We start from the raw sequence: 16119 nt of genomic DNA, 5'->3' as shown, positions 1-16119 counted from the left end.
TGATAGAAGTACAAGTTTACACTGAAGTACAAGTGTACCAAAAAAAAAACATAGCCCAAGATATCAGAATGTGAAAGTGGAGATCATTATGACACACCAGGAGGAAAAAAAAACTACCAATGTTGCAAGGCAGGCATTTGTCTGGAATTCGCAATGGAAGAGAAAAGTGGGCAGACCCAACCAAACCTGGAAGAGGTAAATCACCTGCGAAGACGAGGATACCAGAGTGACAAAGGAGCAGTTAAAGAAAGCTGCCCAGATCGCAGTTCGCAGGAGAGGTGTGGTTCCGGCCCTGTGCTCCTCTGGGAGCTCACTGGAATAAAGTTAAAAAAAAAACAAGATTCTAGCTTGCATTCCGTAGTTGTTGGTTTTTTTTTACTCTTGTTATTTTATTTAATTATCTGAATTGCAAGTTTCTTCTAATTAAAGCTAAACGAGAAACAACGCAATGGCCAGTTCGATTAACAAATGCATCTGTACACTTAGGTGACTCATACCAAATACACTATGTCAACTTCCATTCAATCCTTCAGACCAAAAACTTGTTCACATCTGACGGAAACATCTTTTTGTGATCACAAAGTAAATACTTCATTGACCAAAGTTTCGAATCAACACGGAACACATGTCTTTGTTGTGTTTTTTTTTTTTGTAAATATGTATATTGATCTCAACAAAAAATTCTTCATGTTAGCATTTAAAACTGGTTATTAGAAATTGATTTGCCAAGCAGTCAGTGCAAGTATTAATTAATAAAAGGGATTTCATTCAAAAATATCAGCACTAGCACTTATGTTCCAAAGTTTTCACTATCACATAGTTTAAAATGGCTCAAAATGTAGATAACAGTTTCTATCGCATCGGTACTATCATATTTTATATATACCGTGAGCTTCTAGATCTTGAGCTATGATTTTAAATGTCGAAGAACATCGAAAATATTCAGGTCAAACTTGTTTACTTAGATGTTTCATTATGATTACTATACATTCGCATTGATTATTTAAAGTTACCTTCAGTAAAATTATGAGAAGTGGAAAATAATAATGAACAAATTATAAACAGTTACAGAGATCAGATCTATGGAGCATTGGGGTAAGCATTATAAGCAGCTGACCCTAGAGTGGGGACTAATAGGCTAAGAATGTTGGTCATTGCAGTGGGTCAGTAAGGTCATCTACTACGAGATATTTTTAGAAAAGCGTCCGTAAATTAAATGATTAGAGAGTCCGCCCTGACTGCATTATGAAGGGCGGACGTTTAATTGCATGACTAATGATTGTAATGATTCATAGTGTAAGTGTAATTGCAGTAGATACTTGTTAAAACAATAGAACATCGGAAGTTGTTATTAGTTAATAAAGGTAACCGCTGTGTTGGCTGGTCGCATTTTGTATTTGTGTGGAGGGTTGACAGTCTTCGAACTGTCTTGTTTATGGGAGTCCTTTGAAACAATTAAAGCTTAGGATATACAGCATGGGACTGTAAGATATACAGTCTGTGACTGAAGGATATACAGCCTGTGACAGTAGGATATACAGACTGTGACTGTTTGATATACAGACTGTGACTGTTTGATATACAGTCACAGACTGTAGGATATACAGTCACAGACTGTAGGTTATACAGCCCGTGACAGTAGGATATACAGACTGTGACTGTTTGATATACAGTCTGTGACTGTAGGATATACAGCCTGTGACTGTAGGTTATACAGCCTGTGACAGTAGGATATACAGACTGTGACTGTTGGATATACAGACTGTCACTGTAGGATATACAGTCTGTGACTGTAGGATATACAGCCTGTGACTGTAGGATATACAGCCTGTGACTTCATGATATACAGCCTGTGACCTACCTACGACCTGGGATATTGAGTAGCACTCCATGTCCTTGAGAAACACACCGTCCAAAATCTGACCTCGGAGCTCCATCAGGTAGTGCATATTGAGAGACGCCACGTGAGGCTTGGACCATCGTTTGCCACCTTCTTCCACCTTCTCTTCATACTTGACCCACCTGGACATTAGCAAGAAATCAATTTCAAAATGAACAAGGTGCAATCAAACAGAGGCGTCGATAGGGTCGGTGCCACATAGGGGCAATTAGCTAATGGTTTCACCCCACCATCACCCCTTTCCGAAATAAAGATTTCCATTAAAATCTGTCCGCTGTTTTATGTTGTAACTTTATACACAGAGCTAAATTTCATTAGCTGGTAAATAACTCTAAAAAAGTTTTTTTTAAATTTTTTTGTTTTTGACACTTTCTTACTTTCTTTACTTTGTTATCACACTATGATGGGTATCGCCCGACAGAGTCCGCACCCCACGCTCCCTCTTAGCGACGCCACTGCTGGGTCAAATTTTAGAAATAAAAGCCCAATAAGCTGAAGAATGTATCATAACGTTTGTATTAAAAGCATGCATCGTATTTGTATTCCAAACGTGATATGGCTTATCTTATCTTAGCTTATCTTATATAATACAGACGTTACTTCAAAAAGAAGAAATTTGTTCATCTGTACTCACCTGGCGAACTCTCTCCACTCCATATCTTCCCCTCTCTGGGTCAGCACGTCCATCTCAACGAAGAGCTGCCTGGTCTTGTACTTTGGGTCTTTCACTTTATTGATCAGGTCCTGCACCTTCTCGGTAGGGTCGTAAAGGCTGTCCCCTGACATGCTTCCCTCTCCTGGGATGAAAATTGTGGATCAAATCATGTTTAAGCCCGACTTCAACATCAATTAGCATTAAAACCTACATATGATGGCCGTTCTATTGATTCATAATAATGAAGTTCAAAGAATCATAAAATAATAATAATAATTGTCTTTAATCTTTGTTTGACATAAATGGCATAATATTTATTAATTATTTTAGCGTTGTTGTTTTTTTTTTTTGTTGTTTTTTTTTTTTGGGGGGTGGGGTTAACGAAATGTAAGATTTCGCTAAAATTCGCTAACTTAAAATATGTCTACAAATATGAACTTTTGCTTAAGAGTCTATATAAGAACTGAAATGTAGGAATTTACTTAAAAACATATCTAAAATATATTTACCAAATCCCACTCACTGACTCATTGATCAAGAGATCGCTTAAACTGTCGTACAGATCCGCTTGAAATTTCGTACACAGGTTCATTTTATCTATTAGACGCTCAATAAGAACCGGATATATTCGCAGCCAGATGACCGCTATTCGCGAAAAACCGCAAGCTTTCTATCAAACCTTTGTATTTTATTTTCGGTATTTCCCCAAAAGCCGCAGTCTACATAGAAAGCATTTTTAAAATATCAAATTCTGTATTTTCAATTCAATTTTTTTCTTTTTCCCTAAATCTACAAAGTCATTTTCGCTTCCTTCTAAACGCGGTCTAAATAAAAAAAATAATTTCAATGCTACAATTTATTTTATCTTATAAAATACAGACGTTAATTCAAAAAAAGATGATAATTACGTTTTGCGCGCGTTCCTAGGTCAATCTAGTCATGTATGTTATGTTAATCAATTACTTAAATTATGCTAAGTAATTTGTTTTACTGGCTGACTCAGGCAACTCATTCCATGCTTCAATAACACTAGGGAAGAAGGAGCATTTGTACAAATTGGTCCTAGCATATGGGACGAGGACTTGTACGTTTATCACTGAGCAGAGTGCTACACAGAGCAGAGTGCTACACTTAGCGGGAGTGCTACACTTAGCGCGAGTGCTACAGCTTAGTATTATAGAGTTAAGGTTTTAATTTTAAGAATTGTTTCATTTAAGATCCTAGTGTGTTGTTCCAGCACCTAAGTAAAGGATCTTTACAGTAATCGAATCATTAATTTAAAATAGTAACGGATGGTCTGGACAACATTCATTTCTAGTGACTAACTTGTCAATCAACATCCTGTAAGAAGCATGTTCTTCTGTTTTCATTATTAACGTGAGGCTTCCATTTTAGAACGCCAAGTGTGTTTGTGTGTGTGTGTGTGCGTGTGTGTGTGCGTATGTGCGTGCGATTTAGATAAAGTAAAAATTTACAGATACAGTGGAGGACATACGATTTAGGAAATAGTAGAAATGAAAGAGCCAGTCGAATTTCTAAGCCAATAAGAATAGCATGTGAAAATACACACACAGAAATAAACAAAAGTAATTCCAACAACAGTTGCCTCTACTAACATATTGTATTCACATGTTTAAAGATTGTCGTGTATGCTCTTATACCATGACGTTGTTGTTTATATGAGACTATATTAACACATAAAAGACCAATGCGGTGAGTGGCGTTTAACGTTAATGGTTCTGGCCTCTGAAGTCTGAACCGAGTCAGGGGCTTGGAGTTTGAGTCCTATTGAGAACTGGGAATTAGAATTTCAGGACGACTCTGAACTCGACTTTGAAGATTGCTTTACATTATACTAGGGGATATATCATGTAATAATCATTGTGCTGGCCTTAATAAACACCTCGTAAATCTTTAAAATGTTAACTATCGATACAAACTATTAGATCATCTGCCCCCTAAGCACGATAGGTCTAAAATGTAAAAAATAACTACAAAACTAGAAGACTTCTTTTTTTCGACACGATACAAGAAATGTAGAAAATATAATAACATTGAACCAGACAGGTAACTTCATTGTTCTTTATTATTTCGTTCAGTTGTCATGTTTATACTTAGATCTATTAAGTTTACAAAACTGTAATCTCTACCTTAAGATCAATACTTGTATTTTTACTTAGGATTTTAAATACATTAGTGACAACAAGAGACAGGAACGGTAACCCATGAAATAAATAGTTTACTTCTGTGAATGACTCATGTGATCGTCTGAACCAACCTAGCGAGCTGTGAAGAGCTAGTGTAGAGTAGTGTAGACGTATCTATTATTTAAATGTTTACTCACCCACATCTGTCGTGCCTTCTACATTTGGCCTCAGCCTCTTCTGTGGCATCCTGACATTCAAATACATGGAAGCACTTTTCTTCATGGCTGGTGATACTGTTTAAAAAAACAAAATGTGGTTAATATAGTGTGTGTCACTACTTCTGTCTAGCTGTCAGAGCCATGTGTATTGTTTATATTTTTCTTTTGTGTTTCCGGTTATTGATAGCACGCGGACAGTGTCGGTAGTGCACGAAAATGTGTGTGTGTGTGTGTAAGTGAATCAGTGTGTATGACAAGAGCTATTTTATGACGTCAAATTAATTAGGTACACCTAATTCTATTACTGATATGATGTTAGCGACAAGGGAAATAATTGACTGGGTGGGAAGGTACATAGATCTAGATTTTTAAGGTAAGTCTATTGTCATTTCCTGGTTCAAGCCGGGAGACTAAGTACAGTGATAAGATAACTTTAGATAAAAATCAATAAGGTTTTCCACACAGATTTGTGTTTTCAATGTTAAAAATCCATGGAACAAAATCTATTTAATGTTCTTGAACACCGGAAATTCTATCTGAAATTCTTCAGTTGACGACATTTATTGTAGCATCTAGGTCAATCTACACAGAGATGCTCCAGCCCAGTTATGCCCAAAATACGATCCGCAGGCCAGGTGCGGCTCGCGAAGTGGTTCCATCCAGCCGGCCGAAACGTCGGTGTAGAAACCCCCCTCCAAAAAAAAAAAAAAAAAAAACGTTGAAATATATATGATTTTTTACCTACGTTAGGACTTTCCTTTTTTCTCTAATGGATTGGTCCCATGACCTTTAACATTTGTGGACTTCTAGAAGAATCTACTGATGAAACATGATAAGAAGCCAACATGTCTGTTTCATAAGGAAACTGTGGCTGTTTAAATACAACAACATATAAACGGCATTATGAAAGCAATATGGGGGCATTCTTGATTTAAGCCGCGAATAAAATATTGTTAAACTTCGGGTACTAGATCCACAAGTTTCTTATCAAATAGTTTCAGGTTAATTTCATTTCGTTTTTGTATATTTTCGTTGCTGTGGCCCGCGACACGAGTGTTGGAAATAAAAACGGCCCTGATGACGACTATGGTTGGGCGTCACTGGTCTAGCCAATCAAAACGTGATCATCAGGCTTTTCGGGGTTCGAATTTTCGTCAACGTCATCTTTTATCGTCTGCTGCCTTGTCTTCTGGTAAGGCGAGTAGAAAAAAAGAAGGTCAGTAACTAAATGTTTCTTGAAGTCATTTATTATGGATATAAATATCATTGTCGGTCAGTATGAGTACATGTAGACTTAAAATCCGTAATAAACAGGCGGGCTGTAAGGGTGCCGATTCGAACAGCCACTATTCACTGTAAATGGGCTACATCTATAGTGCTTGACGTAAAAAAAAATGGGGTACATTTTTCATAATGCCTATTCGTGTGATGCAGCTTGGTCTGGTGGATTTCTAACCTAATCTAAATATACAAACAAACAATATATTTTATATACAGTTATGAAGTACTTACATGGCGGGAGGTCATTGTTTGGAGAACTTGGTGGACTGTTGATAGCACCGGGGTTATTATCTTCTTCAAAAGGCATTCTGTATTTCTATAAAGTAACTCGAACGAGTGACTCTCTGCAAAATACGAAAAAAATACTATTAGCATAATTTACCATCAGACTAAGAGATTTCGTTTAAAAAAAAAGAGTGTCTTGCTCTTTTCAACATATAACAAAATTAGTTCCTAAAGAATTAGGCGTTATGCACTTTTTCTTGTAATAATTGACATAATTTTCATGTATTATATATCTTGTATCTTATATCTTATATCTTACAGTACAAAAAAGACATAATAATTTACATTCCTTAAAAATTTGAGACAATTATAACTAAATAGCTTAATTATATATATATACAGTGCTTTTTTGTTATAAAAACAAATAGGTACCGGTACTCAGTGATGGATCGCCTAACTTTTAATAACTTAGATTAGATAAATTAATAATAAACGTTAAAATAAAAGAAAAGTAATACTTTTTCCCCACATTGAAAAAGGTGCCTTTACGCCGTACCGGTGCGTACCGTCACAAATAATAGATAATTAGATAGATAGATAGATAGATAGATAGATAGATAGATAGATAGATAGATAGATAGATAGATAGATAGATAGATAGATAGATAGATAGATAGATAGATAGATAGAGAGAGAGAGAGAGAGAGAGAGAGAGAGAGAGAATATGTATAGATTAAAACTCTATAACTTGAGCTAATGATAATGAATTTATTTCTAAAATGCCTACCTACTAAGCTCGGAACAAACTTTTATGGTATTACTAAATTCAAAATAAATAATTTTCTAGACAGCAGATAAAATCGAACATTAAATGATTTTCTAAAAAAATAAAACGTGTTATGTGGTGTTGCAATTAAACTAAATCATTAGATAGAACATGCGTCAACGAAGGTTTCCACTCCAAGTCCACCTTGACATCTGAAAAGTGTCGCTTAAAACCCCGTAAATTTAAAACCTGCTTGTCATTGGACGAATGCCACATTGTTTGTTTATAGTGTTTGTTGTTCCAGTGTTCAATCAATGAAACAGTGTATCTACAAAACAGCAACACCTAACACCTCTTTTTTATCACGTGATTGGCAGGTCATTTTTTCGTGAGGCAGTCAATAGAAGCCAGCCAAGAATAGTAACTCCGTCTAAGAGAACAGATGCTTCTGTTTTGTAAGAGTCATCTCCCCAGTTCGGTTTACTTTCCCCATACAATGTAGGTGAATGGACTGTATTGGTTGGCTTTACTCTCGTAGTATTGTCTTGTGCAAGGTTTTGGGTTTAGGTACTACTGATTCTTACGGTGAGGTTCAAGATATGGGAGTCTGTACATGCATTTAGATTGTATTCGGGATTCTACATTCGATAGATAGATAGATAGATAGATAGATAGATAGATAGATAGATAGATAGATAGATAGATAGATAGATAGATAGATAGATAGATAGATGGATGGATGGATGGATGGACGGACGGACGGACGGACGGACGGACGGACGGACGGACGGACGGACAGACAGACAGACAGACAGACAGATAGATAGATAGATAGATAGATAGATAGATAGATAGATAGATAGATAGATAGATAGATAGATAGATCATAGTGCTGTGTTTCAACAAAACGTATAAAGACAGATATGATTTACAAAGTTGTTTCCACAGGCCGATGGAGGACACCACTACCTGCACAAAGACCCATAGCTACGCCTTTGTTTTATACATTAGTAAAAATTCGTTAACCAAACAAACTACAAATTAGCCTTTAAATAAAACTTTTTTTTTTCAAATTGCAAATAGACTGGGAAAAAAGTATTATTTTAAAGTTCGTAATTCACTTAATATTTCTTTTTCTGACTTATATTAATATGAAATATAGGCCTACTTGTTTGTTGGTTGGTTGATTGGTTTTTGTATCACTACGCAACCTTTCCAGTCATGGTAAGGTTATGTTTAAAAAATTGCGGTTGTTTCTTGAAATGTGTAGATCTCTATAGAATTCAAGCTTGTCTATTGTTTCAAATCAATGAGTTGACAAGATGTAGAATGGAATTTGACGTTGTTTACCCTAAGGGACCTCGACCTTTTGTTCGTATAGGGAAAAGCTGTCGGCGACACCTCCTGAACAGTCAAGTAGATCTAGTACGTAGCCCGACATAATGCACGGATCAAAGTGTTTGAAGAAGACTAGAAGGTTTGGAAAATACATTGTTGACACTCCGGGGGGAAGCGACTATTTGACTTTCCTCCCTTTAGAGAAAACGTACAAAATGGGAAACTCATTTTGTATTGCGTAACTTGTTTGTGGTTTGTACTTGAATTTTTGTTTCGCATTTGTCGTTTTCTTTTCTGAGATTTTGTAAGCCTGAGTATGAAAAGATATAGAACATCGAACTAAATGTCTATAATGGCTTATAAAATTTCCCTTTTGTTTTTTCCCCCCTTTTTTTTTTTTTGCATTGTATATAAGAACAAAAAAGAAAAGACCAGAAAATTATGTATATATTTTCAAATTTTAGAGGATACATACGAGCACACCTTAATAGGAACTAATGCTAATGTATATTCTTTTAACTTATTGTTTTTAACTTTGTAATTTAAATTAATTTCTCCACTATTTGATCAAATGATGGTCAGCTCATGGAACCTAGTTTATTGACAAAGTCTATATCAACTAGTCTGTCTGTCTGGTACAAATCTTGTACACGTTCTATTCTTCACCTTCCCATTGTTGGATCAAGTGGAAACTCTGTACAAAGTATTCATTGTCCCTAACAACACATGAAGCAATACAAATATTCACCAATTCATTTACCTGTCGTCATTAATTCATGTTGTTTTATATAGAAATGCACAAGGATGAGGGGGGGACAAATGTAGGGAGTAGAATTAGCTCGTTGGCTAACAATTTATACTAACAATAGTCTACATAAACTTCTATTTTTATAAATACTTAAATAGCTTAGTGACTCTATTGTCGGCCTTCCATCATGGAGGCTCGATAACTCGAGTTCAAATTCAGACTCGAGAAATGTTTGTTTTTTAACCTTTGAAAAAGCAGCACAGAAACCTTCTCCAAGATACTCCTCCCTCCCTTCCCCAACGGTTCCATAAAAGTAATTTGACCGTAGCGCAATGAGATTCTGTAAGCATGAAAGTTGGAGGCTAAACAAAAACCATTACTAAAAATATTCCCAATCATAAAAATGTATCGTTGTTAGATTTTAAAAATAAATTGCATAGTACAATTTAAAATAATTGATGTAATTTCACTTAATATAAGTTTTGTTTAGGTTTTTGAGTTTTTTTTAACGGCCCCCGAAAGGGGAAAAGACGCTATTAATTTTGTGTGGCTTGTCTGTCCGTCCGCCCGTCCGTCTGTCCCGTTTAGATCTCAGAAACTAGAAGAGAAAATGAAAATCGGACATCATGATATTTTAGATCATTCAAAGTTCTGATGCAACGTCTACTTTTTTCTTTTTCGTAAGTAAACCATCTAATTTTAAAACATTATCTATGCAAGCAGTTTTCAAAACATTACACCACTTTTCAATAAAAAACTTCAGGGGAGGTAACTATTTTGTAAAGGTCACGGGCTTCTTCATTAATATCTCAGGCTTCATTCATAGATTCGCGCATTGGTACAAAAAAAATGCATTTAAGGTCACAATGATAAAAGTGTCAATGGATCATTATAAAATATATTTTCCATTTATTACTATAACTCATTGAATAGAATATTGATTCAAATATTGTTTTAAAAAAAGAATTTTGATACGAACTTCGTTTTAGTTATGAGTTTCAAAAATAAAGAACTACTTTTATAACGCACAGTTTTTGACATAACTTCATTATAGGGGCCTACACTTGACAGTCTAAATAAGACAAAATAGAGCCCAGATCTAGATACATGGGCGTAGCCAGGGGGGGGGTTCTTGGGGTTCAAACCCCCCCCCCCCGAAATGAAATCCCCCCCCCCCGCCTGCGGGGGGGACGGAATTAAGTGACTGATTTTTGCTTTCATTTTGTTTATTTTAGGTGAGATTTTAATACTAAATCATCACTTACCACAGCACAGCCAAGGCAGTTTTGAGTTAAAAACCCTCTACCAGGGGGTTTTGAGATTTAAAAAAACCCTATCAGGGGGTTTTGAGATACAAATCCCTCTACCAGGGGGCTTTGAGTTTAAAACCCCCTACAGAGGGTTTTGAATTTTAAACCCCCTACCAGAGGTTTTTGCAGTTAAATCCCCCTCTTCTATAAAACAAAACAAAAAAAAATGCAAACAACAATCCCCAAATTCCAACAGCACAGTTGAGGAAGATTTTGATTTTAAATCCCCCTCCAAAATTTACGATAAACCCCATCTTCAATATAAAAAAAGCAAATTACGCACTCAAAATTCCATGAGCGTAGCCGAAGGGGTTTTGAGTTTAAACCCCCCCCCCCTCCAGTTGGGGTTTGAAGCTAAAAAGTACCTCTTCAATATAAAAAAAAAGCAAATTACACACTATAAAATCTAAGAGCGTAGCCAAAAGGGTTTTGAGTTTAAATCCCCCTCCTCCAGATAGCTTTTTATTTAAAGTTTAAAACCCCTCCCGATGGTTTTGAGTTTAAAAACCTCTCTCTTCAATATTATTTTAAAGCAAACTACAGTCACCAAATTCTAAGATCGTAGCTAAATGGGGTTTTGAATTAAAAACAAAACAAAAAAACTCCAGAGATTTCTTAGTTTAAAACCCCTCAACAGATGATTTGACGAAAAAACTTTCCTTTTCGATATAAAATCTAAAGCGAAATACAGGCATGTAATTCCAAGAGCGTAGTCAAGAAAGGTTACAAATTTCTACCAGTAGCTTGGGCTCCATTAATAAAGTGTGAATAGTCTTCTGCCGAAATTGAAAATCATTAAATGTGTCTCAACAAAGATGGCTAAGACATATTTTAGGAGTCAGTCATAGAGATCGGGTCTAAATCAAAGAAATCATATGCCGAACTAGGAGTCGAATCCTTAGTAAGGTTGTGACAGAGCGTCGCATGAGGTTTTGCGGGACATGTTTTCACACAAAATGAATTACGCAAAATAAGAGTTGCGGAAACAGCTTGCCGGAAAATGCGCCGAATGGCGCGAGAGGGTCTAAGTCAGTAAGAATAGCACATTAGGTTTTTGAAATAAAACTTTTTAATAGCAGGATAATGCACTGTAGATACCTCAGAATATGCATTTTGTTGGCTTTCAATACCAGAAATAGTGCTCGGCGGCGGGGCTTCGCCCCGCGCTGGGGGAGCGCTGCGAACTCCCCCAGACCCCCTTGCTAGCAAGGACGGGTAGTCTACAATAAACAATAAACGTCTTCCGAAAGGGTCAGAATGTAATAAAGATTAATTATGTACACACACACACACATATATATATAATTTTTTTCCGCGGGGGGGGGAGGTCTGGGGGGGGGAATCCCAAAACCCTCCCCGAAAAAAAATCTTGGCTACGCCCATGTCTAGATATATTTATAATATATATATATATATTATAAATGTATTGAATATTTGAACAAAATTTTAGTTCTTAAGGCAATAACTTATCTTCTGACAGCTTAGGGGTGCAGATTTATTTATTATGTAAACAATAGTATCACATTAAGAAATGATTCAGTTATGAGTGGCATGGTACACCATTACCCGGTATCAAAAGGCCTACTATTCATGGTCATAACATTTGCCTACGTCATAGGTCTAGTAATTTTAAGATTAAACGTGTAAATTCATACGAGTTCTGGTCTAGATATAGTAGATTCTATATCTAGTTCTAGATCTAGATATAGACTTATATCTAGATAGAGTATAGAGACTTAGATCTAGATAGAGACTTAGATCTATCTCTAGTTCTAGACTTACACGTCTTAGATCTATTTCTAGACCTAGACTTAGATCTTGAATCTAGATTTAGATCTAAAACTAGGTCTAGATCTAGCTAGATCTATGTCTAGTTTGTATGACAAATGACAATATGGAGATATTTGCGAGGGGAAAGTCTTGTTGTACACAATTGTAGCTTAAAGTAGGTCAAGAATTATTTTTTTTTCTTGTTGCCAATTTTTCTAATTTTGTTAGAAGAATAAATCTTTTTTAGTTTCTCTTTATTCCATGTAACATGTTATTAATTTTGAATGTATAGATAAGGTTAATAATTATTATTTTAAAAAAATATAAGTGTACGCTAAATAAATATATGGAGATGCTGAGGGGTAAAGCACTTGGAACCGGAAGTCCCGTGTTCGAATCCTGGTGAAGACTCTAGGTGGAGCACTTCGGGGGCCGATTTTGAGTTTGTGTTTCCACACAAACTGTCTTTGTAACCTTGTTTGTATTTCAGTTGTTTCAATCGAATAGAATAAAATCTATTTTAATTATCCATATGTGTAATTAAAAAACAACAACATTTGACTCCTTAGTGGCAAGTAGAAGATAATTAGGATATGTAATTTCGACCATTCCCCCTAACGGGATCACACAGTAGTTTTATAATGGGTCACATTGAGCGAGTTTTTGCACTAGAACCTAGTTAGGAGTTCAGGATAGTGTCTCCGTATAAAAACTATCAAGGGAGACAAGCGTACTATCACTATCACGTGACATACATTGTCACTTTTATTACTTTATTTATTTATTTATGATAGCATTGTTGGGATGGTGGCCGAGTAGTGAAGCGCTTGGCTTTCGAATTCAGATGAAGACTTGGGTTTGAAACCTATTAATCTTTAGGACTATCTAAGTCCACCTACTAATGATAGGTATGCCTTATACCAGTGATTCCCAAAGTGGTCTATATAGACCCCCAGGGGTCTACGAGGACTTCCAGGGGGTCTACGGAAGTGAAAAAATAAATTGGGGGTCTATGGCCTGTAAATGGGGGTCTACGATAGTGGATCTCATTGAAGCACGTCGAGACTTTTAAATTTCATTGCCCACTAATGATTTGTACCTTAAGTAATACTTTGAATTGTAAACTTGTTAGTCGAATGATTTTATTTTAAAATTTTAACATTTTTTATTAATTAACTTAATTGTGTCTACAAGAAAGTAATATTACCATGACCGTGTCTGAAAAGAACTGCAGAAAGTCCAGTGTTGGTTATTACAAATTAGGCTTCATTTCGTCCTTGTAAAACAAGCAAATACATTTGGGCTTTTTATGCAATATAGTTTAAAGTTATGTCGGTATGAAAGCGTTAAGTCTGAAACTTCTTTTGAGACAACGCCAACATGATAAAATAGATTGAGATTTGAAATACTTTTGAATACTGTAAGTTCAGAATAAAGCCACAGTTAATGTTTGATTAAACATCACAAAAGAGAAGAGGTTTGTGAACATTTTACAATACTTTAGTTTATCAAATTCTAGAAAAATGCACACTATAGGCAAAAAATAGACTTTGCCAACCATTTTACAACCTGTTTTACACAATACTTTATCTGATATCATGATAAAAATAATTACTCTATGAAACAATATTATACAGTTCAAACTAGTTCAAAGGTGTAATGGTAAGATGAGTTAGGACACTGAAAGGTTCTTATGTAATTACTTGCAAACGACATACTTCTTTAAAAAAAAGCTGGACTATTTAAACATGCCCGATAATATAGTGTTATTACTATCATATTTTTTGTTTTGTTATGAATCAAGAAATCCATAAAGAACTTTTTGATCCATGGCTCTTCCACACTGAAGTATGATAGTTGTCGAAAAGCTTATGTGTGACTTAAACAGTGTGACAATATTCTGAGTTTTTAGGTGCTAAAGATCCAATTTAAAAAAAAATAAAGAAATAAATAAAGGACATAGTCTATTTAACAGACTTGTTTCATAAATTTAATGTGGCTAATTTGCTGCTATAAATTTTGTCAAAACCAAGTCATAATCTCAGTGTTTCTTGTGAGGATTCAATGAATGTAGCATGCATTAGACTTATTTTCCAAAATTTAACTTAGTCAAACATTATCTAGTCGAGAAGATATAACGTTAAACCTAAATTGAAGCTCAATCTGGAAATTTTAGTATCAAACATTTCCACCAATAGTTTTTTTTTTTTTATTAGTCACATGTCATGAATATTATTTTTTCCCCTTCATTTTAATTTGAATATCATCAATGTATATATATGACCTAGCATCTGCAAGAAAAACACATTTGAAGTTAATGAATTTTCAAAAATATTCAGGGGGTCTACCGAAAACTAAAAAACTTGGCAAGGGGTCTACGAGACAAAAAAGTTTGGGAACCACTGCCTTATACGAACCTATAAGCACTATGGCACCCTAGTTAACCTTCGCCCATAGTAGCAAATGTACTTCAAAGTTTGAGAGTATTTTTTTTATACTTAACACTACTGTTGAGTCTTCAAAATTTAAAATTAATCTCTCAACAACTTTTTATACGTGATTTTCTTTGTGAGATGTTTACATTTAAATATTAAATCTTGCACATCTCTCCTCAGGTAGAAAAGTTGGATATTATTATTGGCAGATAAGTGTTGAAAACAACTGGACTGCCGGGGATGGAGGCGGGCAGGTTTTGAAACGAGACCATCGAGATGATAAACCAGTGCGCATATCGCACGACCAAACATCAATCCAAAGTTGATTTTTTTAATGCGTCTTGTATAATTCAAAGATGAAAAACTTTAACACTTTTAGTAGTTAAAATAATTTATTAAATTTCCGCTTTTTTTTTTCAGAAATCGTATCACAAAGTATATCCTGATGATTAGACTGATATAAAAGCTAATAACTTAGAATATACTTAGTTTTAAATGAGATTAAATAGGCGTATTATTTTAGTTAGCATGAATGTTGTACAAATAAAATATGTTAGCATAATTTTAAGCCACCATATATATCTAGAACTATATTTTCTAACATAAATGAATCTGCAGCGTAAGGACGGACGTTTACATTCGAAGTCTTTTCATGTGCGTGCTTCTCTTTAGACTAGTTTAACTTCTTAATATCTCTTAATATTGCGAAACAAAAAAGTTACTTACCAAATTTTATTTACAGTCCAAGTGTCACAGTGCGTCATAAGAGACTGTCACAGCCAAAATTGTCACAAAAATTCACGACTGACATCTGCTGTGAAATCAAAATGACAATCTGCTAGTATTGTAATCTTAGTATACACTAAAACCCTCTTAACGGGAAAAGAAAAACACCTAGATCTCTACTTCCATACCCTATTACCTCCCTGACCCTAGTGATCTCTCAACTAACTGTCCAGAGAGATTCTAAGACCTTTTTTTTTCCAACTCTAACCTTATCTCAGCGTTGCGTGTGTGTGTGTGCATGTATATGTGTGTGTGTGTGGGCATGTGTGTGTGTGTGTGGCTAGAACAACGGTACTAACCAACAAAAAGCTTGGACCCTAGGACAGCAGCGAGACAGCTGAAACCGAGACGAATTTGTAGAGTCTAATTAATTTGATTTACACGCCAGATAATAATTATAATCATAACAATAATTAATGCACGCCACAAAGCAGACGCTATCAAAACTTAGGCCAATATGCATATGAACACCATCCCCCAGCTCAGTATTTATATCAAGAGTACTAGAATAAGAAACTAAGACATAGAACATGTTACTTT

At 35.3% G+C, this 16119-nt stretch overlaps 1 protein-coding gene across 2 annotated transcripts in view; it reads right to left on the bottom strand.

The window, feature by feature from the left end:
• The window catches only part of LOC106052319 (electroneutral sodium bicarbonate exchanger 1-like), a 54444-nt gene extending 38617 nt beyond the window's left edge, over window positions 1-15827 (bottom strand). Inside the window, exons 1-6 of one of the 2 annotated variants that reach the window (XM_056015901.1) lie at window positions 15708-15827; window positions 15520-15607; window positions 6433-6545; window positions 4900-4995; window positions 2535-2697; window positions 1862-2022 (exon numbers count right to left, since the gene is read on the bottom strand). In XM_056015901.1, the coding sequence (XP_055871876.1) occupies window positions 1862-2022; window positions 2535-2697; window positions 4900-4995; window positions 6433-6508 (496 nt within the window). In that variant the 5' untranslated portion in view covers window positions 6509-6545; window positions 15520-15607; window positions 15708-15827. The remainder of the gene's footprint in view (window positions 1-1861; window positions 2023-2534; window positions 2698-4899; window positions 4996-6432; window positions 6546-15519; window positions 15608-15707) is intronic. The other variant, XM_056015907.1, reaches the window with a different exon arrangement.
• Window positions 15828-16119: the final 292 nt, after the last annotated feature.

Source organism: Biomphalaria glabrata, chromosome 1, assembly GCF_947242115.1.
Source record: "Biomphalaria glabrata chromosome 1, xgBioGlab47.1, whole genome shotgun sequence".
In the NCBI taxonomy this organism is placed as follows: domain Eukaryota; kingdom Metazoa; phylum Mollusca; class Gastropoda; family Planorbidae; genus Biomphalaria; species Biomphalaria glabrata.
Note: the sequence above shows the minus strand (reverse complement) of the source record. Positions and strands in the feature narration are given on the sequence as shown.